The following is a 19,171-nucleotide window of genomic DNA, read 5'->3' on the forward strand; positions in this document are numbered from 1 at the left end:
ATATTACTCCCACACATGAAACGTTACCTCACATATGTAATGCAGAAACAGTTAAACCACGTACATGAAATGCAGAAAACGTTACACCACACACACGTAGAAAACTTTACACAACACAAATTACATGCAGAAAAGTTTGCCCCACACACATGAAATGCAGAAAACGTTACCCTACTTACATGGGATGCAGAAAATGTTACCCCACACGTGAAATGCAGAAAACGCTATCCCACATATAAACTGCAGAATCGCCTTCTGCCAGACCTTATCTTTGTCTGTCTTTCTCACGGTCTCTGAAGTTGCCCATTCACTAGGAGACATTGGGGTTGATTCATTACCTTTAACGCAGGTAAACAGCGCGAGTAAACTGCTGTTACTCGTCCTAATAAATCAGCGCAACTTCCTGACATTTCCATGCATGCTACGCTTGCTACTGGGAGTGTAGCGTGCATTACCTAGCAACGGCAGATGCCCTCAATTGCTGCATGGTAGTGAGGTATCGTTATCGTGATACTTCACTAGGGCGGCCGCTACTACGTTAACTAGGTAACACATGCTTTGCTGCCACTAGCGCGGGCAGTGGGCGTGGACATGTCAGGAAGTTGCGCTGATTTATTTGCGCAAGTAACAGGAATTTACTTGTGCTGTTTGCCTGCGTTACAGGTAAAGATATAACCCCATTATTTGGCAGATTCAACCAATGCGACCAAATCTGCCAAAAACTGTTGCCCTGAATTTAAATAGATTTCTAGCAAACACTGACCGACAATGATCAGGAAAAATGTTTCTTGTCTGGTTGATGGGGGGCGGGGACGTGATAGGTAGAATAGCACTATGTATGCGGGGGCTAGAGCCAGTGACAAATACCCCTCCTAATGCAGCTCTCCCTGGTGCCCTATGTATGTAGAGCAGTAGCACAGTGAAGAGCTCTAACTCACCTTTCCAGCCGGCACTCCTTTTTTTGTGCTGCCATCATCTGCTGCCTGCAGTGACACGGTGGTGTGTACGCACTCACTTACACCGTTGGTTCACTGAGTCACTACGGGCAGCGGGAGATGATAGAAGCACAGAGGAAGGATCATGCCGGCTGGAAAGGTGAGTGACAGCGCTTTGCTGCACTAATGCTCCACATAGGTCCCCGGGGAGCAGCATTAGGAGGGGGAGTGACGGTAATTGATTTTAATGGTAATAGATGTTAAGATGAAATCTATTAAAAATTGATGTGCACTGTGTGGCAGTAAGGGCCCGTTCTCACTTGGAATTGCAAAATGCTAGTGATTAGCGCTAGCGGTTTGCGCTGGTAATTTTACTTATCACTGCCATATACAGTGGTTTGCAAAAGTATTCGGCCCCCTTGACGTTTTCCACATTTTTTCACATTACTGCCACAAACATGAATCAATTTTATTGGAATTCCACGTGAAAGACCAATACAAGGTGGTGTACACATGAGAAGTGGAACGAAAATCATACATGATTCCAAACATTTAAAAAAACAAATAACTGTAAAGTGGGGTGTGCGTAATTATTCAGCTTCCCTGAGTCAATACTTTGTAGAACCACCTTTTGCTGCAATTACAGCTGCCAGTCTTTTAGGTTGTGTCTCTACCAGTTTTGCACATCTAGAGACTGAAATCCTTGCCTATTCTTCCTTGCAAAACAGCTCCAGCTCAGTCAGATTAGATGGACAGCATTTGTGAACAGCAGTTTTCAGATCTTGCCACAGATTCTCGATTGGATTTAGATCTAGACTTTGACTGGGCCATTCTAACACATGTATATGTTTTGTTTTAAACCATTCCATTGTTGCCCTGGCTTTATGTGTAGGGTCGATGTCCTGCTGGAAGTTGAACCTCCGCCCCAGTCTCAAGTCTTTTGCAGACTACAAGAGGTTTTCTTCCAAGATTGCCCTGTATTTGGCTCAATCCATCTTCCCATCAACTCTGACCAGCTTCCCTGTCCCTGCTGAAGAGAAGCACCCCAGAGCATGATGCTGCCACCACCATATTTGACAGTGGGGATGGTGTGTTCAGAGTGATGTGCAGAGTTAGTTTTCTGCTACACATAGCATTTTGCATTTTAGCCAAAAAGTTCAATTTTGGTCTCATCTGACCAGAGCACCTTCTTCCACATGTTTGCTGTGTCCCCCACATGGCTTGTGGCAAACTGCAAACGGGACTTCTTATGCTTTTCTGTTAACAATGGCTTTCTTCTTGCCACTCTTCCATAAAGGCCAACTTTGTGGCGTGCATGACTAATAGTTGTCCAATGGACAGATTCCCCCACCTGAGCTGTAGATCTCAGCAGCTCGTCCAGAGTCACCATGGGCCTCTTGACTGCGTTTCTGATTAGCGCTCTCCTTGTTCGGCCTGTGAGTTTAGGTACACGGCCTTGTCTTGGTAGGTTTACAGTTGTGCCATACTCCTTCCATTTCTGAATGATCGCTTGAACAGTGCTCCGTTGGATGTTCAAGGCTTTGGAAATCTTTTTGTAGCCTAAGCCTGCTTTAAATTTCTCAATAACTTTATCCCTGACCTGTCTGGTGTGTTCTTTGGACTGCATGGTGTTGTTGCTCCCAATATTCTCTTAGACAACCTCTGAGGTCATCACAGAGCAGCTGTATTGGTACTGACATTAGATTACACACAGGTGCGCTCTGTTTAGTCATTAGCACTCATCAAGCAATGTCTATGGGCAACTGACTGCACTCAGACCATAGGGCGCTGAATAATTACGCACAACCCACTTTGCAGTTATTTTTTTGTAAAAAATGTTCGGAATCATGTATAATTCTCGTTCCACTTCTCACATGTACACCACTTTGTATTGGTCTATCACGTGGAATTCCAATACAATTGGTTCTTGTTTGTGACAGTAATGTGACAAAATGTGGAAAACTTCAAGGGGGCCGAATACTTTGGCAAACCACTGTAGTTATTGCACTAGCTCTTTGAAAAGCGCTAGCAATTGCCGGCGATTTGACGATTAGCAGGGATCACCCCGGTGAGAACAGGCCCTTATAGATCCCTCTTTGATCGGATTTCAGGGATTTTCTAGGGATTTTTTTTTAGAAGTAGGATGATGGATACAATTGTTTATCCAATACATTTATTTTCAGTTCCGGTTTGCTTTAAGCTTGCATTTATAATTAAGAATTGTGGTGGCTGATAACACAGCATCGGATCGTTTAAGGGCCTGTCTCCACTCATCAGTTTTTCTGTGCATTTTCTGCACGGGAAAACGACAACCAATGTTAATCAGTGGGCTAGTTCACTTTTGAATGCCTTTTTCACATTCACAAAAACAATTGACAGCAATGCAAAATTGTCAGACAACTCATGTAGAAAAAACTGACAAGGCCCTAAGTGTGATATACAATATGGGCTTTTTATGAGAAAGAGCTGATTGTCATATGCGCATCTTCTGAAAAGCACATTGGATCATGTGTAGCTGGGAAAAGGACCTTAACCACTTTATCCACCACTACAGTATACACTCACCTAAAGGATTATTAGGAACACCATACTAATACGGTGTTTGACCCCCTTTTCGCCTTCAGAACTGCCTTAATTCTACATGGCATTGATTAAACAAGGTGCTGAAAACATTCTTTAGAAATGTTGGCCCATATTGATAGGATAGCATCTTGCAGTTGATGGAGATTTGTGGGATGCACATCCAAGGCACAAAGCTCCTGTTCCATCACATCCCAAAGATGCTCTATTGGGTTGAGATCTGGTGACTGTGGGGGCCATTTTAGTACAGTGAACTCATTGTCATGTTCAAGAAACCAATTTGAAATGATTCGAGCTTTGTGACCTGGTGCATTATCCTGCTGGAAGTAGCCATCAGAGGATGGGTACATGGTGGTCATGAAGGAATGGACATGGTCAGAAACAATGCTCAGGTAGCCTGTGGCATTTAAACGATGCCCAGTTGGAACTAAGGGGCCTAAAGTGTGCCAAGAAAACATCCCCCATACCATTACACCACCACCACCAGCCTGCCTGCACAGTGGTAACAAAGCATGATGGATCCATGTTCTCATTCTGTTTACGCTAAATTCTGACTGAATCGAGACTCATCAGACCAGGCAACCTTTTTCCAGTCTTCAACTGTTCAATTTTGGTGAGCTTGTACAAATTGTAGCCTATTTTTCCTATTTGTAGTGGAGATGAGTGGTACCCGGTGGGGTCTTCTGCTGTTGTAGCCCATCCGCCTCAAGGTTGTGCGTGTTGTGGCTTCACAAATGCTTTGCTGCATACCTCGGTTGTAACGAGTGGTTATTTTAGTCAATGTTGCTCTTCTATCAGCTTGAATCAGTCGGCCCATTCTCCTCTGACCTCTAGCATGAAGAAGGCATTTTCGCCCACAGGACTGCCGCATACTGGATGTTTTTCCCTTTTCACACCTTAATTTGTAAACTCTAGAAATGGTTGTGCGTGAAAATTTGTGTAATACCCAGACCAGCCCGTCTGGCAACAACAACCATGCCATGCTCAAAATTGCTTATATCACCTTTCTTTCCCATTCTGACATTCAGTTTGGAGTTCAGGAGAATGTTTTGACCAAGACCACACCCCTAAATGCATTAAAGCAACTGCCATGTGATTGGTTGAGTAGATAATTGCATTAATGAGAAATTGAACAGGTGTTCCTAATAATCCTTTAGGTGAGTGTATTTATGTCCTCTGTGTCAACATCTAAGCCACGATGATGTAGAAATATGTCTTGTATCTGAAGAAAAGCTGTGCATGATTGGGCATTTCTCCTGTGTACACCTCCGGCACTATCTTCTGCAGCACTAATTGATGAAAGGGAATATATGTTCCCTGAGCCAATAAGATTGATTTTTATCATTAAAATTACTTTTTTTTCTTAGTTCATAGTGAAAAATACTCACTGTAGAATTATTTCAGAATCAAATATCCTCACCATAAATTGTGATAGAAACATGATTTAAGTTTTGTGATGAGCGGTAGAAATAGCCAAACATAATTTGTGTTTTTTATCTAAAGTAGTGATTTTTATTTTTAAACTGGAATTATTAAAACTGAGAAATAATTTCCATTATTTCTGTTTTTTCCTCTTTTTCTCCATTAAAATGCATGGAAAACAAAATTGTTCTAGGGAAAAAATGCCATACAATGAAATTATATATATATTTCATTTAGGTGTCATAAGTAGGGATACATTATTGCTGATTAAATTGGGACGTAGCTAAACTATCAAAACTGATCTGGTCCATAAGGGGGAAACCAAGGTCTGGATGTGAAGTGGTTAAAGCAAACCTGAACTGAAAATAAACAAGCATGCGGCTAATCTTGTCAGATTGGACAGTAATGTCAGAAACCCCTGATCTGCTGCATGCTTGTTCAGGGTTTGTGGCTAAAAGTATTAGAGGCAGAGGATCAGCAGGGCTGCCAGGTAACTGGTATTGTTTAAAAGGAAATAAATATGGAAGCCTCCATATCCCCTTCACTACAGTTGTCCTTTAAGAAGGCTCTGGATAGTATAGAGCCTTCCTGCTTCTCCGCCCTGCTCGTTGCTCCACTGCTGTCCACCGGTAAAGCTATTTGACCTGCTTGATCAGAAAGTTTTTTTGGAACTACTTGGAGACACGAGTAGTTCTGAGGACAGGTGGATTGCTACCGGGAACATGCAAGTCTGGATTTTTGCATACACAATAGCGATGCACTCGTCTGTGGAACTATTTGGGGACAGGTGGCATGGAGGAACGGGAAGCTTCTATGTTATCTAGAGCCGTCCCTCTACCAAGGTAAGTACCATACCTAAAAATAATGTATCGCTTCAGGTTTGCTTTAAAGGATACATGAGGTGAATGGTGCCAATAAAGCAATACTTACCTGGGGTTCTCCCAGCCCCTAGAAGTCTCCCTGTCCCTTGCCGCAGCTCGGATGTGCTTCAGTCTCCAGCCATTCTGCAGGGGAACGCACGCACACCACCCGCCATTGCACTACCATCCACGTAAATGTTCTGTGCAAACATATGTAGAAAACACACCCTGATGCTGCCAGAAGTCTTGCCAATGGATGATTCGTACTCAGAAATTAAAAAAAAATGGCATTTTTGAGCATATTTTTCAAAATGGATTCTATTTTTCTATTAGGGCCTGAGCACACTTAGCAGGCTTCTATCTGCTTTTCAGCAACCAAGTAATGTTGCAGATGCTGAAAAGTGGACAGAAGCAGACACAAGCGCCTGTTCAGGCCCCTGTATAAATGGATAAATATGAATAAGATTACTAGATTATTTCCAACATGTTCGATCGGGTTTCGATGGATACAGCCGTCGATTTTGCATACTTAATATGCAAAATCGATGGCTGTATCCATCGAAACCCGATCGAACATGTTGGAAATAATCAAATCGATCCCGCGGATCAAGCGGGAAATCGCAACGTGTGTACCCAGCATTGTACAATACTTATTTTTTTTACTGTTTCTTGGGAAATTTTATATTGCTGTGTTTTTTTTTAAAGGTACAAGTTGCTGCGGCGTAGAGTCATTTGTATGATTGGGCAATGGGTGTCTGTCAAATTCAAGTCTGATATGAGACCATTGCTGTATGAAGCCATTCTGAATTTGCTACAAGACCAAGACTTAGTGGTAAGTACATTGACTGACAAGAGTACATTTACAAATTGCAGTTGTGATTAGTCATAGACGAGGGGGAATTAGGCAGGCTAAACTCTCTAACAACACACAGGGTGAATTTCTCTCTGTTCGCCTTCTGTCCTGTACAAGAGTTCAGGTCAACTTTAACACATAAACATTACCACTAAGGATCATGGCAAGTCTAGTCCTGTGTACAGGAGGCAGCATTAACACCAAACAATAAAGGCCCTGCTTCTGGGGTAGCCCATTGGAGTGTAGAATCATGCCATCAACGCATTTAACCTATTGTAAGGTAACTACAAGCTTTAATTTTGTTTTTTGTTTTTTTTAAGTTTTATTATGACCCTCACTGGAGAAAGTACAGCAGAATATTTTTCAGGGAGGCCTGAGTTATTTCTTAAATAGAGATTAATATTCTGCCTATTCTGCCAGGACGTGGGTATTCTTCAAAACACAAGAAAAATAAGGCAACGTTTTCCACTCCCTCTTTCCTTTTCATGACAGGTTCCCTTTAAGAATTCTCGTGCCGTTCTCATTGCGAAGTCCCCGGGAGTTTATTATGTTGGTGTTGTGCCGGAGGATAAGCTACACACTTTACAAGCCAATATATAAATGATCATTAAACAGATGTTTCTGCTCCGGCAGCCTGATCCACAAGTGGCTTCTTTATCCGCATTTGTCTTTTCAAGGATGTTGTTGTAACACAAGGAATTAATGCGGGATGATGTTTTAATGTGCTACGGCTCATTACATTGAGTGGCAGCCATGCCTTTGCTGAGGCTGGAAATAGATATCAGGTGTCAAAGGCTCAGTCAATGGAATAATTGGCAGTAAACTGGGAGGAACCATGAGCTGCAATGATAGAAGAAGTGTGTTTAATGAGTATCGGGTGTCTTCATTACCGGCCAGTATATACATAAAACACGTGAGCTGACATGGCTTCTGCTGAAGACGCTTCCTCAGCCTGGCCCTGCTGTCACAGCTCCTCTAATCAGAGCCTGTCCATGGCGGTACACCTTCCTTCTTCCCTGCTCTGTCTGTGCGCAATGTAAAGCCTTCTTCTGAGTAAACATTGTGTGAAGGGAAAGGGGCATCGGGAGAAAGAATAAATGTAGAATGCTGCCTAAAACTTTACCTCGAGTTAACTAAAGGTTCTCCTGGGCTGGAAAACATCTTGCAAACCCCACTCTGAATTTAGTTAACATTTTCCTTGTTTAATTTAAATTTTGTTGTGCATTTTTTCTGCCTCCCCAGCCTGGCAGGCTAAAATGCAGGCGCAGGGAGCGCTTTCATACTTACCTGTTCCAGGAGCTAGATTGGCTCTCCTCTTCCTCCACTGGGCAGCACTGTAATGCCCACATCCTCTTCTAGGTCCCAATCACATGACATGTTTTTGGGACCCAGAAGATGAAGTTCAGTGGTGCAAGAGGGAAGCCGATCCAGCTTCTGGAACAGGTAAATATGAAGCGCTCCCTGACCCGCTGCATTAGGCAGCACAAGTTTAGTAGGCTGAGACAACACTGCCTAAAGTTATTTGAGGTAAGTTACCTTGGTTGGGGATGTTAAAAGCTTAATGGATACCACATCCCAAATGAATATGAGAAATGGGGGAGCAGGCATGTATGGTGAGCTGTACTGATGTTCACCGCCCCCCCCCCCCCCGTTCTCCATTCTGCCCCCTCCGCTGCCTGTAATTGTCCTCCGGTCGGCCGGGTCGGGCATCAGTGCACCTGCGCTGGCCTTGCTGCATGCATTCTGAACAATGAAACATTGGCCAGGAGCGCTCTGCTCATGTCATCATCCTTAGCGCTCTGCGCATGGCATCATCCTGACGTCATGCGCACATCGCTCCCAGCCTCTGTTGCTTACTTTAGAAAGTGTGCAGCCCGGCCAGCGCAGGTGTACTGAAGCCCAACCCGGCGGACCAGAAGACAGGGCCAGAGTGCAATTACAGGCAGCGTAGGGGGTAGAATGGAGAATGGGGAGGGGGGGGGGAGCATCAGGACACCTCACCATACATGCCTGCTCCCCCCTGTTTCTCATATTCATTTGGGAGCTGGTATCCTTTAGGGAGATATCCAAGATGTGCTTGATAAGTCTCTCATTTTAGGCTGGCAGCAAACTATGGCACTCCTGTCTACTAGTTTTGTAAGAAACACGTTGGGATTGGCTGTGTTGTATTTGCACATAATGACAAGCTATGACAAGCTTTTGGCCATTATAGTTTAAAATTAATACATGCTACAGTAATTAAAACCCATGCATTTTATGTGCCCATTTGTCCCGCTTATTACACCATTTAAATTACGTCCCTATCACAATTTATGGCGCCGATATTTTATTTAGAAATAAAGGTACATTTTTTCAATTTGCGTCCATCACTATTTACAAGCTTATAATTTTAAAAAATTTATTAAGATTCTCTCTTGACATGTATATTTAAAATGTTCAGACCCTTAGGTAACTATTTATGTAGTTTTTTTTTTTTTTTTAATTGTAATTTTTTTAATTTTTTTTTTAATACAAAAATGTATTTGGGTAATTTTAGTTTGGGAGGTAAATAGCCAATTTTAGATGTAATATAATGTATTTTTTTATTCAATACAGGTATGTGGGTGCAGTTTACTATTTGGCCACAAGATGGCCACATTCAAAAAATTCCTGGATGCGAACGATGTCGCATCTAGGAACTAAAATGAAGAGAAGAAGTTTCCTGGGGGCAGAAATACCACGCTCTCTGATGAGAAAGCGTCAGTATTTCTGCCGGGGACTTAGATCGGTGAATGGGAATTATATTCCCATTCACTGATCGGGGGGGCAGCGGGAGGCAGCGGGCCCGATCGCGCGCACCACACGGCTGCAGCACCACTGCCTATCTGGACGGATATATGCGTCCAGATATGGCGAAGATGTTACAGTGGTATGGAACCCAACATTTCTTCTTTGCTCTAAAATAATATTTACAGCATATAATATACTACCACCATTTTTTTTTTTTAGCAGAGCAGCATTCAAACCATTAAACACCCGACTTACTTTTTCAATAGAAAGCTCCCTGCAGTGAGATCCGAATCCGAAGAGGTGATGACATTATCTTGTGTTTACTTAATTGTATTTGAGAGTGATGTAAACATTCCCTGCAGTGCTGAAGCACCTTTTAAGGTGTACAGATCAGCAGACAGCTCAGAAAAAAAATCACTGGGTACATGACAATATATAAATACTGTAGTTATGAATAAAATGCAATGGCAGCTTTCAGAGCAAATAAACTGTACTTTGGGAATGTGTAATTTCTAAATGAATCATACTATTTGCGCACAAAAGCAAATATGATAACTGTATGGGTTATAAAAAGTAGGAAAACATTTTTATTGAATATTATGTCAGAGTTTAATACCGCTTTACGATGATCAGTAAAATGTACTGAATGAACCAACGTACCAAAAGTTAGTCTCTATTCTTTACTTTCACATTGCTATCCCCAGCATTAGCCTGGATGAACCTGAACCTACAAAACTAGTATATGGAAATCCCCACATTACTCCCTCTAACTTTTGCTCCAGCCTGGGAAAATGGCAGCTAAGATTAATATAATTTGCAACATCTAAATGACATCTCATATATTCTAGAATGCCTCTGAGGCCTGACTTGTATTAAACTCCAAGGGACATAATAAATCCTGCTGGTCTATCAGACTGTGTGAGCATATGTGAGCAGTTCAGGGAATCCTTGCATGCATGCTTGATAATGGTGATTAATCTCACTTTCCATATGTGACACCTACATAACTTTTTAGGTACCCCGGAGATAACAGCTGTACAAGTCATCACATTACCTCCTTGACTTTACAACTGCAGCTAATAATTTCATATATTCCTCATCTGTAGATCTACCAAGGACTTCAGCTAAGGATACTACATACTGGACTGCTATTGCCTCAGCTGATCAACTGCGTTGTGCATAGCTATGTAAGGCCCTGTTCAGACTGCAGAACGCGGACCGCAACGCGTACGAACGCACGCCATCCGCGTTCGTATGCGTTGCGTGGCTGATCCCATCACTGAAAAGTGAATGGGACAGCCATGCGTTTTTACAAAAAATGCATGCATCATGCGTTCCCGGACCGCACAGGTCCGGAACGCATGCAGTGTGAACATCAGACATTGCACTCTATGCAATGTCTGATGTCGTGCGTGTCGGCCACCTGCACGCGTTTCCAAAACGCGGCTGGAAACGCTTGCAGTGTGAACGGGGCCTAAGAATCTATGCAAATCGATCAGGTTCCACTATGGTAAAGTTATCACATTGTACATTTTAGAGTATAAAGAAGACATGTGAAGACGTTTTCGTTGTTCAGCATAGCAGTGTCCCATCAGGTCCGGCTAGGCATGGACCCCTGTGATTGGTTAAGAAGCTTTTTGCTCATGCTATTGGCTGGGTCCTAACCATGTTCACTATATAAACTGCTGTTGTGTCAGTACAAGTTTAGGCATTCAGCTAAGCTTGATAAAGAAGCGTCAGATTTGAAACTTTCACTGTATTTGCTGTTATGCATTCATGAAATAAAAGAGCATTAATTTGATGGTGCCGGTCAGACGTCTTCTTCATTGATCCTGATCTGGAGTGCTGCCAGACCCACCGAGGCACATCACAACGTCCCTAAGGGAGTTACTCCACCATTGCTTCATAACAAGAATACAACTTCAGTAGAATAATGATGGAATCATGGTAGCTCTGTAGTTAGCAGTCTTGTCTTTCAGCACTGGCGTCTTAACCTCTTCAGATTGTGTTCCCTTCATGGACCAGAGCAATTTTCAAATTTCAGTGCTCCTCCCAATCAACAATAACTTTACCACTACTTATCACACATAATGACCTATACATCATTTTTTTCTCCACAAATTGGGCTTTCTTTGGGTGGTACTTTTTGCTAATAATTGTTTTAGAACCCGTTTAAGCTGGAATAATAATTAAAAGAAAAAAACAAAAACAAAAAAAATCATTATTTCTCAGGTTTCAGCCATTATAGTTTTTAAAAGAAAACACGCTACTGTTGATAAAACCTTTACATTTTACTTGCCCATTTGTCCCAGTTATTACGACGTTTAAATTATGTCCCTAGTACAATGTATGGTGACAATATTTTATTTGGAAACAAAGATCACCTGGCAGAACTAAAGATGGACCAGGAGATGTAAATCACACAGAGAAAAAATATTACAATGGGCAAAAACCGGCAAAATAATCTATAAATGAAAATTGTAAAATATAAGCAATTTTATTCACTATGTTATTTTCACTACAGTTCCTCTTTAAGAAAAATGTTAATACCTATCTATCCATCCATCCATCCATCCATCCATCCATCCATCTATCTATCTATCTATCTATCTATCTATTGAGAATAGTACAACACAGGGGATCAACAGCTCCACATTTGTATTCCCTCAGTTAGGGATGTGTGTATTCAAGCATACAGAAAACGTTCCAAATGGTCTGCAGCACACAAATGGTCTTTTATTGAACCACAGTCAGTCACAATAGCAACAGTTTCGGGTGTCCCCACACTTTGCCAATCTTGACAAAGGGTGGGGACACCCAAAACTGTTGCTATTGTAACTTATTGTGGCTTAATAAAAGAGCATTTGTGTGCTGCAGACCGTTTGGAACTTTTTCTATATTCAGAATAGTTCTATTCAGATTAGTTCCTATTTAAAATCCAACACATATGTCACACAGGTGCCTACTGCCATGTGACCTTACATAACAACAGGAAGTGTCTTGTTTTTGTGCAGTAACAGAAGGTTCCAGAGGTATGAGGTGGCAGATCAGGTAACGTATCCCGTTCGGCACCTTACATTTCCGCATGACAAGCAGTGCCATCAAGTGACAGCCAATGTCTGTAGTACGAATATTAATACCTTGAAAATAAACTCATTTTCAACTTAACATTTCAGCATTAGGTTACCTCTGTTATGAATATTCACTTTCCAAATACAGAGTAATTATGGTTGGGCACCTATTACTTCAATTAGTGTCATTATAAATAGTAAAATTATCGTTGCATAACAAGTTACAGAAATCCAATCGCAATCCTAAAGGAAGCATTTGACAGTTAGTTAATGAGGAAGAGCGCGTCGCTGTGAGATGTGTTCATTATGCAGGCTGTCATGAACAATGCTGACAAAACGATACAACGTTTTGCCAATTACACAAATTACTAATGTGATTTTTGTCAGCCACTTCTGGATGTCTTGGGGAGTGAGGGAGATTTGTACGAGCTGTCACTTGGTAAAAAGTTTCGCTAAACTACGAGTGTGTAACGTTACCTGGATGAGTCGGAGGTTAGATCGCATGGCCATACATCACTTATTCAAAAGGCAAAATAGATACGAAGACTATAATAAGCTTCTTGGATAACTTCAAGGGAAATGCCATATTTTTTAAAGTAAAACTCAAACAAAATATAAAAAAAGGTAAGTATGGAGAGGAAAGGCTCTGGATCCTACTTCCTGTTCCTCTCATAATAATAATAATCCGAACATTTGTATAGCACTTTTCTCCTGACGTACTCAGAGCACTGTAGAGCTGTAGCCACTACAGTGCGCTCAAGAGGCCACCCTGCAGTATTAGGGAGTCTTGCCTTGAACTCCTTACTGAATAGGTACTGACCCTAGCCAGGAATCTCCCATGGTCCTTGCGTTCCAGCGCGGTCACTCCCATTGCATGTATTTTGTCAACTGGTCAAATATGCCTTTCGGGATCCTCGGAAGCATTTAGAAGCACTTGTGTCGCCGAGTGCTTGTGAAGGCGGCCAATCCATGCTGCACATGCCTGAGTGCACTCGCGTATGGAGACCAGGGCTGTGGAGTCGGTACAAAAATCTTCAGACGCCTCAGTTTCTGAAACCACGACTCCGATTCCAACTCCGGGTACCTAAAATGGCTCTGACTCCTCGACTTCGACTCCTTAGTCTAATACTTAACAGGGTTGTGGATTTTGTACAAAAATCGTCCGACTCCTCAGTTTATGAAACCAACGACTCCAACTTCGGTGCCCAAAATTGCCCTCGACTCCGACTCCACAGCCCTGATGGAGACACCCATCTTCGAAAGCACTTGTTTCAGCTTGCTAGCTTGTCATTATGTGCAAATACTTGTCATAATGTATTTACAGTAAAGTGGCTCTTAGCAAAATGTACTACCTAAAGAAAGCCTAATTAGTGGCGGAAAAAACGAGATATAGATCAATTAATTTTGATAAGTAGCGATAAAGTTATTAGCGAATGAATGGGAGGTGAACATTGCTCGGATGCATAAGATTTTCGAAGCTGTAGGCTGAAGTGGTTAAAGAGGAACCATAGCGACAAGTACTGGAATGCAGTACACTCTTCAGCTTACCCACTGCTATGGTAATTCAGCATATCAGAAACCCTTTCTATATATATTTATTGTGCAGGACTCCAGGGATGGGTCCTGGATTGGGAGATATATTTCTCCAATTTTTGACTCTGGCTCCCCCTAGACATACAGCTGAGGAAGGAGTCCAGGATAGTTTGCAACCTCAGGGTTGCACTTCCTTTAGTTGCTTAGGGCCCGGACTCTGGAATGGAAGGGAAAGGTTGGGCGGGCTCTTCCATTCTGCCCCAGGGAATGTCTGGTAATAGCCTCAGCTAAAATTCTGACTGACACACAAGAGGTTAACCTCAGCTGCATGTGAGGCTTTATTTTGACTGAGCTCTGGGAAAGGAAGGGGAAGTGATCTCCTGAGCAGGTGTGTTACTGAGCTGGGATACAAACTGTGTCAGGCTGTGGGCAAAGCTCCTGGCTGTACTTCCCAGAGCTGCAGGGAAGGCAGGCCTGCTAAAGAAAGACCCTGAGGTGTGTCAGTAAGTGGACTGTATTTTTGCAAAGACTTTAACCTTTTGGGGTCCACGGACGTTGCATCAACGTTCAGCAGGTGGTGCTACCGTTCTGACTGGACGTTGATTCAACGTCCGCGCTAACGAACCGTCCCGACGCAATCGTGCGCCCCGGAGAGGGGAGATTAAGCTGTCATATGACAGCTGGCATCTCTCCTCAGTAATCAGCAGCCATTGGGTGATCACTACGATTGCCAGCGGATCGTAGTGATCAATTTGACACCTGCGGCGGTATCGGGGAAAGAAGAGGATCCACTCACCTCCCTGCCGTTTCCTCGACGATTGGCGCCCCCCCCACCGCTCTGGCCGGCATCTCTGCTTCTTCTGACGTCAGCGCGAGTCCCAGCTTGATGACGTCATCAAGCCACGACCCGGAAGTGAGCGGCAGTAGGAGCTGAGATGCCGGCTGTGGCGGAGGGATCCGCCGCGGCTCGTCGCTGGAGCCTGGACGGTGAGTGATTGCTGCTGACAAGGGGGGACACCTGGCCACACAGGGGGGAGACAGCCCTGCCAGACCCTGCAGGGATCCGGCTGCCTGACCCCCCAAACGTGCCCCCCCCCCCCCCCTTGCTGCAAAAATGCCTGGTCCTGAAGGGGGTTTAAAGGGGGTTAGGTGGCCGGTCCCAAAAGGGTCAAAGTTTGGTTGCTGAAGACAAGCTGGACTATTGTTTGACTTGCAAAGTGAACTGCATAATTTTGGTTTGCTGAATGAAGCTGCAGTTTTGTTTTCTGTTTGACTTTTGGCAGATGCCAGACTCTTGTTTGAAATAAACAAAGCTTTTGTTTTAAACTGTGAAGCTGCCTAAACTGAGTGAACGTGATATCTATCTATCTATCTATCTATCTATCTATCTATCTATCTATCTATCTATATATATATATATATATATATATATATATATATATATATATATATGCATTGCTATGTTGGCCCGCCCTTCCACTGAGGCTGATCCTAGGCTGTTTATTATGCAGAGGGCGGAATGTGTCCTGATTCTGCAGCGGTTTCCCACAGGCGAAGTCTGGGGAGGAAACTATGCCCATACCTGTAATGGTGTGCAGTTCCCTGCCGGACGTACCGAATCCCTATAGCCATGCATGGCATGGCCCTAAGAAAACTTTTGGGGATTTTTGTAAAGAGCTGAAAAAAGTTTTCTTAGATTTTTTTTTTTTAATGTCAAATATGCTCTAGGGAAATAAAGGCAGAAAAATTGGGAAACTGCCCATACACTTAGAACCGCTTTCTCTTTTAATTCAATTCTATTTCAGTAATTGGTTTTCATCATGTAATTTATTTGCTAATAACTTTTTTATTACCAGGTCCTCTGCAATATTATATTTAGGAATCCTTAATGAGTTTTTGTTTGTGACAGAATGCAGGCTTTTTCTGCTGAAGCCGATAAATATTTGAAATAAGCCGTTTGCTTTGATTGTGTATCTTGGAAGCCCTCCCCAGTGGTTCCAGATGTGCCACATTCAGTGGTGCGCAGTCTTCAGTGCGCCTTTCTTCACCATCTCTCGTTGGACAGCTTTGTTCTCCCTTACTCCGGCGGATCCCTTTATTGCTGTTAACAATGTCTGCTTATCACAGCAGTATACAGAGAGCCAAGTATAGCCGGTCCCCACGGGCTCTCTAATGTTTTTGTTGACTTGGTAATTGGAAAATAAATTGCCATATTTACAGAGACATCAAAAATAAATACTTGATGTTCTTCTGAGCTGCAACATTGTTTGTGCGGTGGTTGACATCTCTCTCTGTTCATGAGCTGTCCAAACAGAAGAGAAGGCGGAGCTCCATGGTTGTCTGGAATAGTCAGCAGTACGAAGGGATTCGCTTAAAGAATCTGTTTTAAAGTAGAGTTATACTACCGAAACTAAAATTTCAGTGATTTCTTAGTTACATAGCAAAACAATTGAAAATGTACCTGTTTGTAATCCTTTCTTTTAACTGCAGAGAGCAGTAGAAGCTTGCTTATCTCTTGTCATCGGCAAAGGCAAAAATCTCCCTGTGCTTTTGTTTTCACTCTGCCTTACTCCCCCTCCTTCCCTCTGCTAAATAGACACATCGCCCTGGCAACAGCTAAGTCACTTAAAGTGACACTGAAGCAAAAAAAAAACCCTCATGATATAATGAATTGGTTGTGTAATTAATAGAACATTTGTAGCAAAGAAAATAGTGTCATATTTTTATTTTCAGGCATATCGCTTTTTTATAACATTGTATCATTCTCTAATAATTGCAGTTTCCACAATACACTCAGCATTTTAAATGATTTCACGGAGCAGGCTTTTGACCCTTTGAACTTTTCTCTGCAGAAAAACCATAAACCAAGAAAAAACAGTGAGAGGCAGTTGAGATAAGCGCTTCAAAAGACAGTGCTGTCCATGACTTTATAAAGTCACAGAGCTCACAGAAGCTCTTTTGCATAGATAACAACTGAAGTTTCTTAACTCTTCCTGTACTGGAAACAATATGGGACTCATATCTCTGCTAATAATGTTTTATTTCTTAGCTGTACTACACATACAAATCATTATTTCATAAGTTTATTTTAACTTCAGATTCCCTTTAAAGGGAACCGGAGAGGAATGGCCAACCAAAATAGAAAATGATTTTATACATACCTGAGGCTTATTCCAGCCCCATAAGCCTGGATCGCTCCCACGCCGCCATCCTCCGCTTCCTGGATCCGCCGGTACCGGGCCCGTCACTTCCGGCGGACGCGGCCAATTGTCCGCATCACAGGGGCTCCCTCCATACCCGTACGCATGCGTAACTGTATGGAGAGAGCATCCTGTGATGCAGACAATTGGCCGTGTCCGCTGGCCGACTCGCGGCAATGACGGGACCCGGTACCGACGGATCCAGGCAGCAGAGGACGTCGGCGTGGGAGCGATCCGTGCATATGGGGCTGGAGGAAACCCCAGGTATGTATACTTCATCCTCTCTGGTTCCCTTTAAGCAGGAAAGAAGGGGGCAGAGTGAAGACACAGGCACAGGGAGATTCTTGCCTTTACAGATGACCAGAGTTAAGCAACCTTCTACTGCTCTCTGAAAGGAAACCATTTTACTCAGGGAATGCTAAGCAGAAAAGAATTAAGACACATTTAGGCCCTTGGCAAGTTAGCAGTTTTTTCCCCGCTGATGATGATAACCTGGATTTTTTTGGTCCCTAGACTCTCTCCAGCCTTTAGGCAAGTGCCTAGGTTTGCCTTGTGGTTGATCCAGCTCTGATGCTTGGGAATGCTTTCAAATGTTGTTTTATGTAGCTAAGAGTAGTTACTGAAAATTTAGTTTTGGTGGTGTAATCCCACTTTAAGTCATGGGTTGATGCTTAACCTCCTTGGCGGTAATCCCGAGCTAGGGTCGGGGCGGAAAACCACAGCAAAGAGCGGTAATCCCGACCTCTGCTCGGGGTAGCTGCCGGAGGCTGTGTGCAGAGTACAGCGCGCAGCCGGCATTTCTTCATACCTCCCGGGGGAGCCCAACGTCGGTCGCCATTATTCTTCCTCTCCTCCCGAGGCTCTGCTTCCCCCTGGTGAGATTGCAGGCTGTCATTATGACGACAGTCGGCAAGAGTTGCAGCACCACCTGGAGGATGGAGGCATAACTGCATCGCTGGATCCAGGGAGGTGAGTGATTGTAAAACTGCTCCAGATCTCCCTGGCAGCAGGATTTTTTCCCCAGGTTTTAGGGTCTGAAAGGGTGCAAAAAAATTGCACCTCTTTTAGACCCTAAAATCCGGAAAAAATCATAACGCCAAGGGGGTTAAAGTGGTCTGAAACTCAGCATTTTTTTTTTTGCTCCAAAAGATTACTTACAGCTTTAACTACTTACTAAACCAGGTGCAGTATAATTACACCATGGGAAACTTCATTTGAAGCTCCAGGGCTGCAAAAATTACTCAATGGGAGTGGGAACTATAGTTACCGCCGGTTATCGGGACATGAATGAATGGGAACACAGTAGAAATCTGACATTACCGACAGATTTAGGACTAGCCCATCTTCTCATAGGGGGTTCTTAGGGTTTTCTTTATTTTTAAAAGTACTTAGCGAATGGCAGTTGCTCGGTCCAAGTGCCAAAAAAGTGTACGGTGAGCAGGGAGGCTGTCCAGCATCATTGTATACATTTTTTTCAGGGAATGTCTTTCTAAAGAATAAAAGTCATGCTCAGAATCCCCCATGAAGAGATGGACTAACCCAAAACCTGTTGGTAATGTCAGATTTCTACTACCTACTGTAAGTGACAGCAACATAGGAGAGAAGTAATTTATGGCTCATTTTGCTCTGGAAGAAATGTACCTCCTATTTGTATGTGTTTTACATTTTAAGATTTTTGTGACAGTTCCTCTATAAGCATTGAAAGAAAAAAGTGACACCCAATTATTGACTGAATTAAGATACAGTACCGTAGTATACTTTATATGCTTGAGTAAGAACATTTCTGATGTAGTAAGCTTCTGATATACTGTAGTATACTTGGCCCGTTCCCTTGGACATTATTATAACGGGGTTCTACTACAGTATTTGTTTCACACATTATTTAATTGCCTGGAAATGCTACACTATATGGTGCTCCTGGTGTATTCGGTTTCCTTTTTCCGGTTCT

The 19,171-nt window shown here is 42.9% G+C and overlaps 1 protein-coding gene across 2 annotated transcripts in view; it reads left to right on the plus strand.

Annotated features, from left to right (window-relative positions):
- IPO11 (importin 11) overlaps nucleotides 1-19,171 on the plus strand; it is a 604,534-nt gene that overhangs the window by 191,557 nt on the left and 393,806 nt on the right. For both annotated transcript variants that reach the window (XM_068249679.1, XM_068249671.1), the window contains exon 16: nucleotides 6,503-6,629. In XM_068249679.1, the coding sequence (XP_068105780.1) occupies nucleotides 6,503-6,629 (127 nt within the window). The remainder of the gene's footprint in view (nucleotides 1-6,502; nucleotides 6,630-19,171) is intronic.

The sequence above is a fragment of the Hyperolius riggenbachi genome, chromosome 1 (genome assembly GCF_040937935.1).
Source record: "Hyperolius riggenbachi isolate aHypRig1 chromosome 1, aHypRig1.pri, whole genome shotgun sequence".
In the NCBI taxonomy this organism is placed as follows: Eukaryota; Metazoa; Chordata; class Amphibia; order Anura; family Hyperoliidae; genus Hyperolius; species Hyperolius riggenbachi.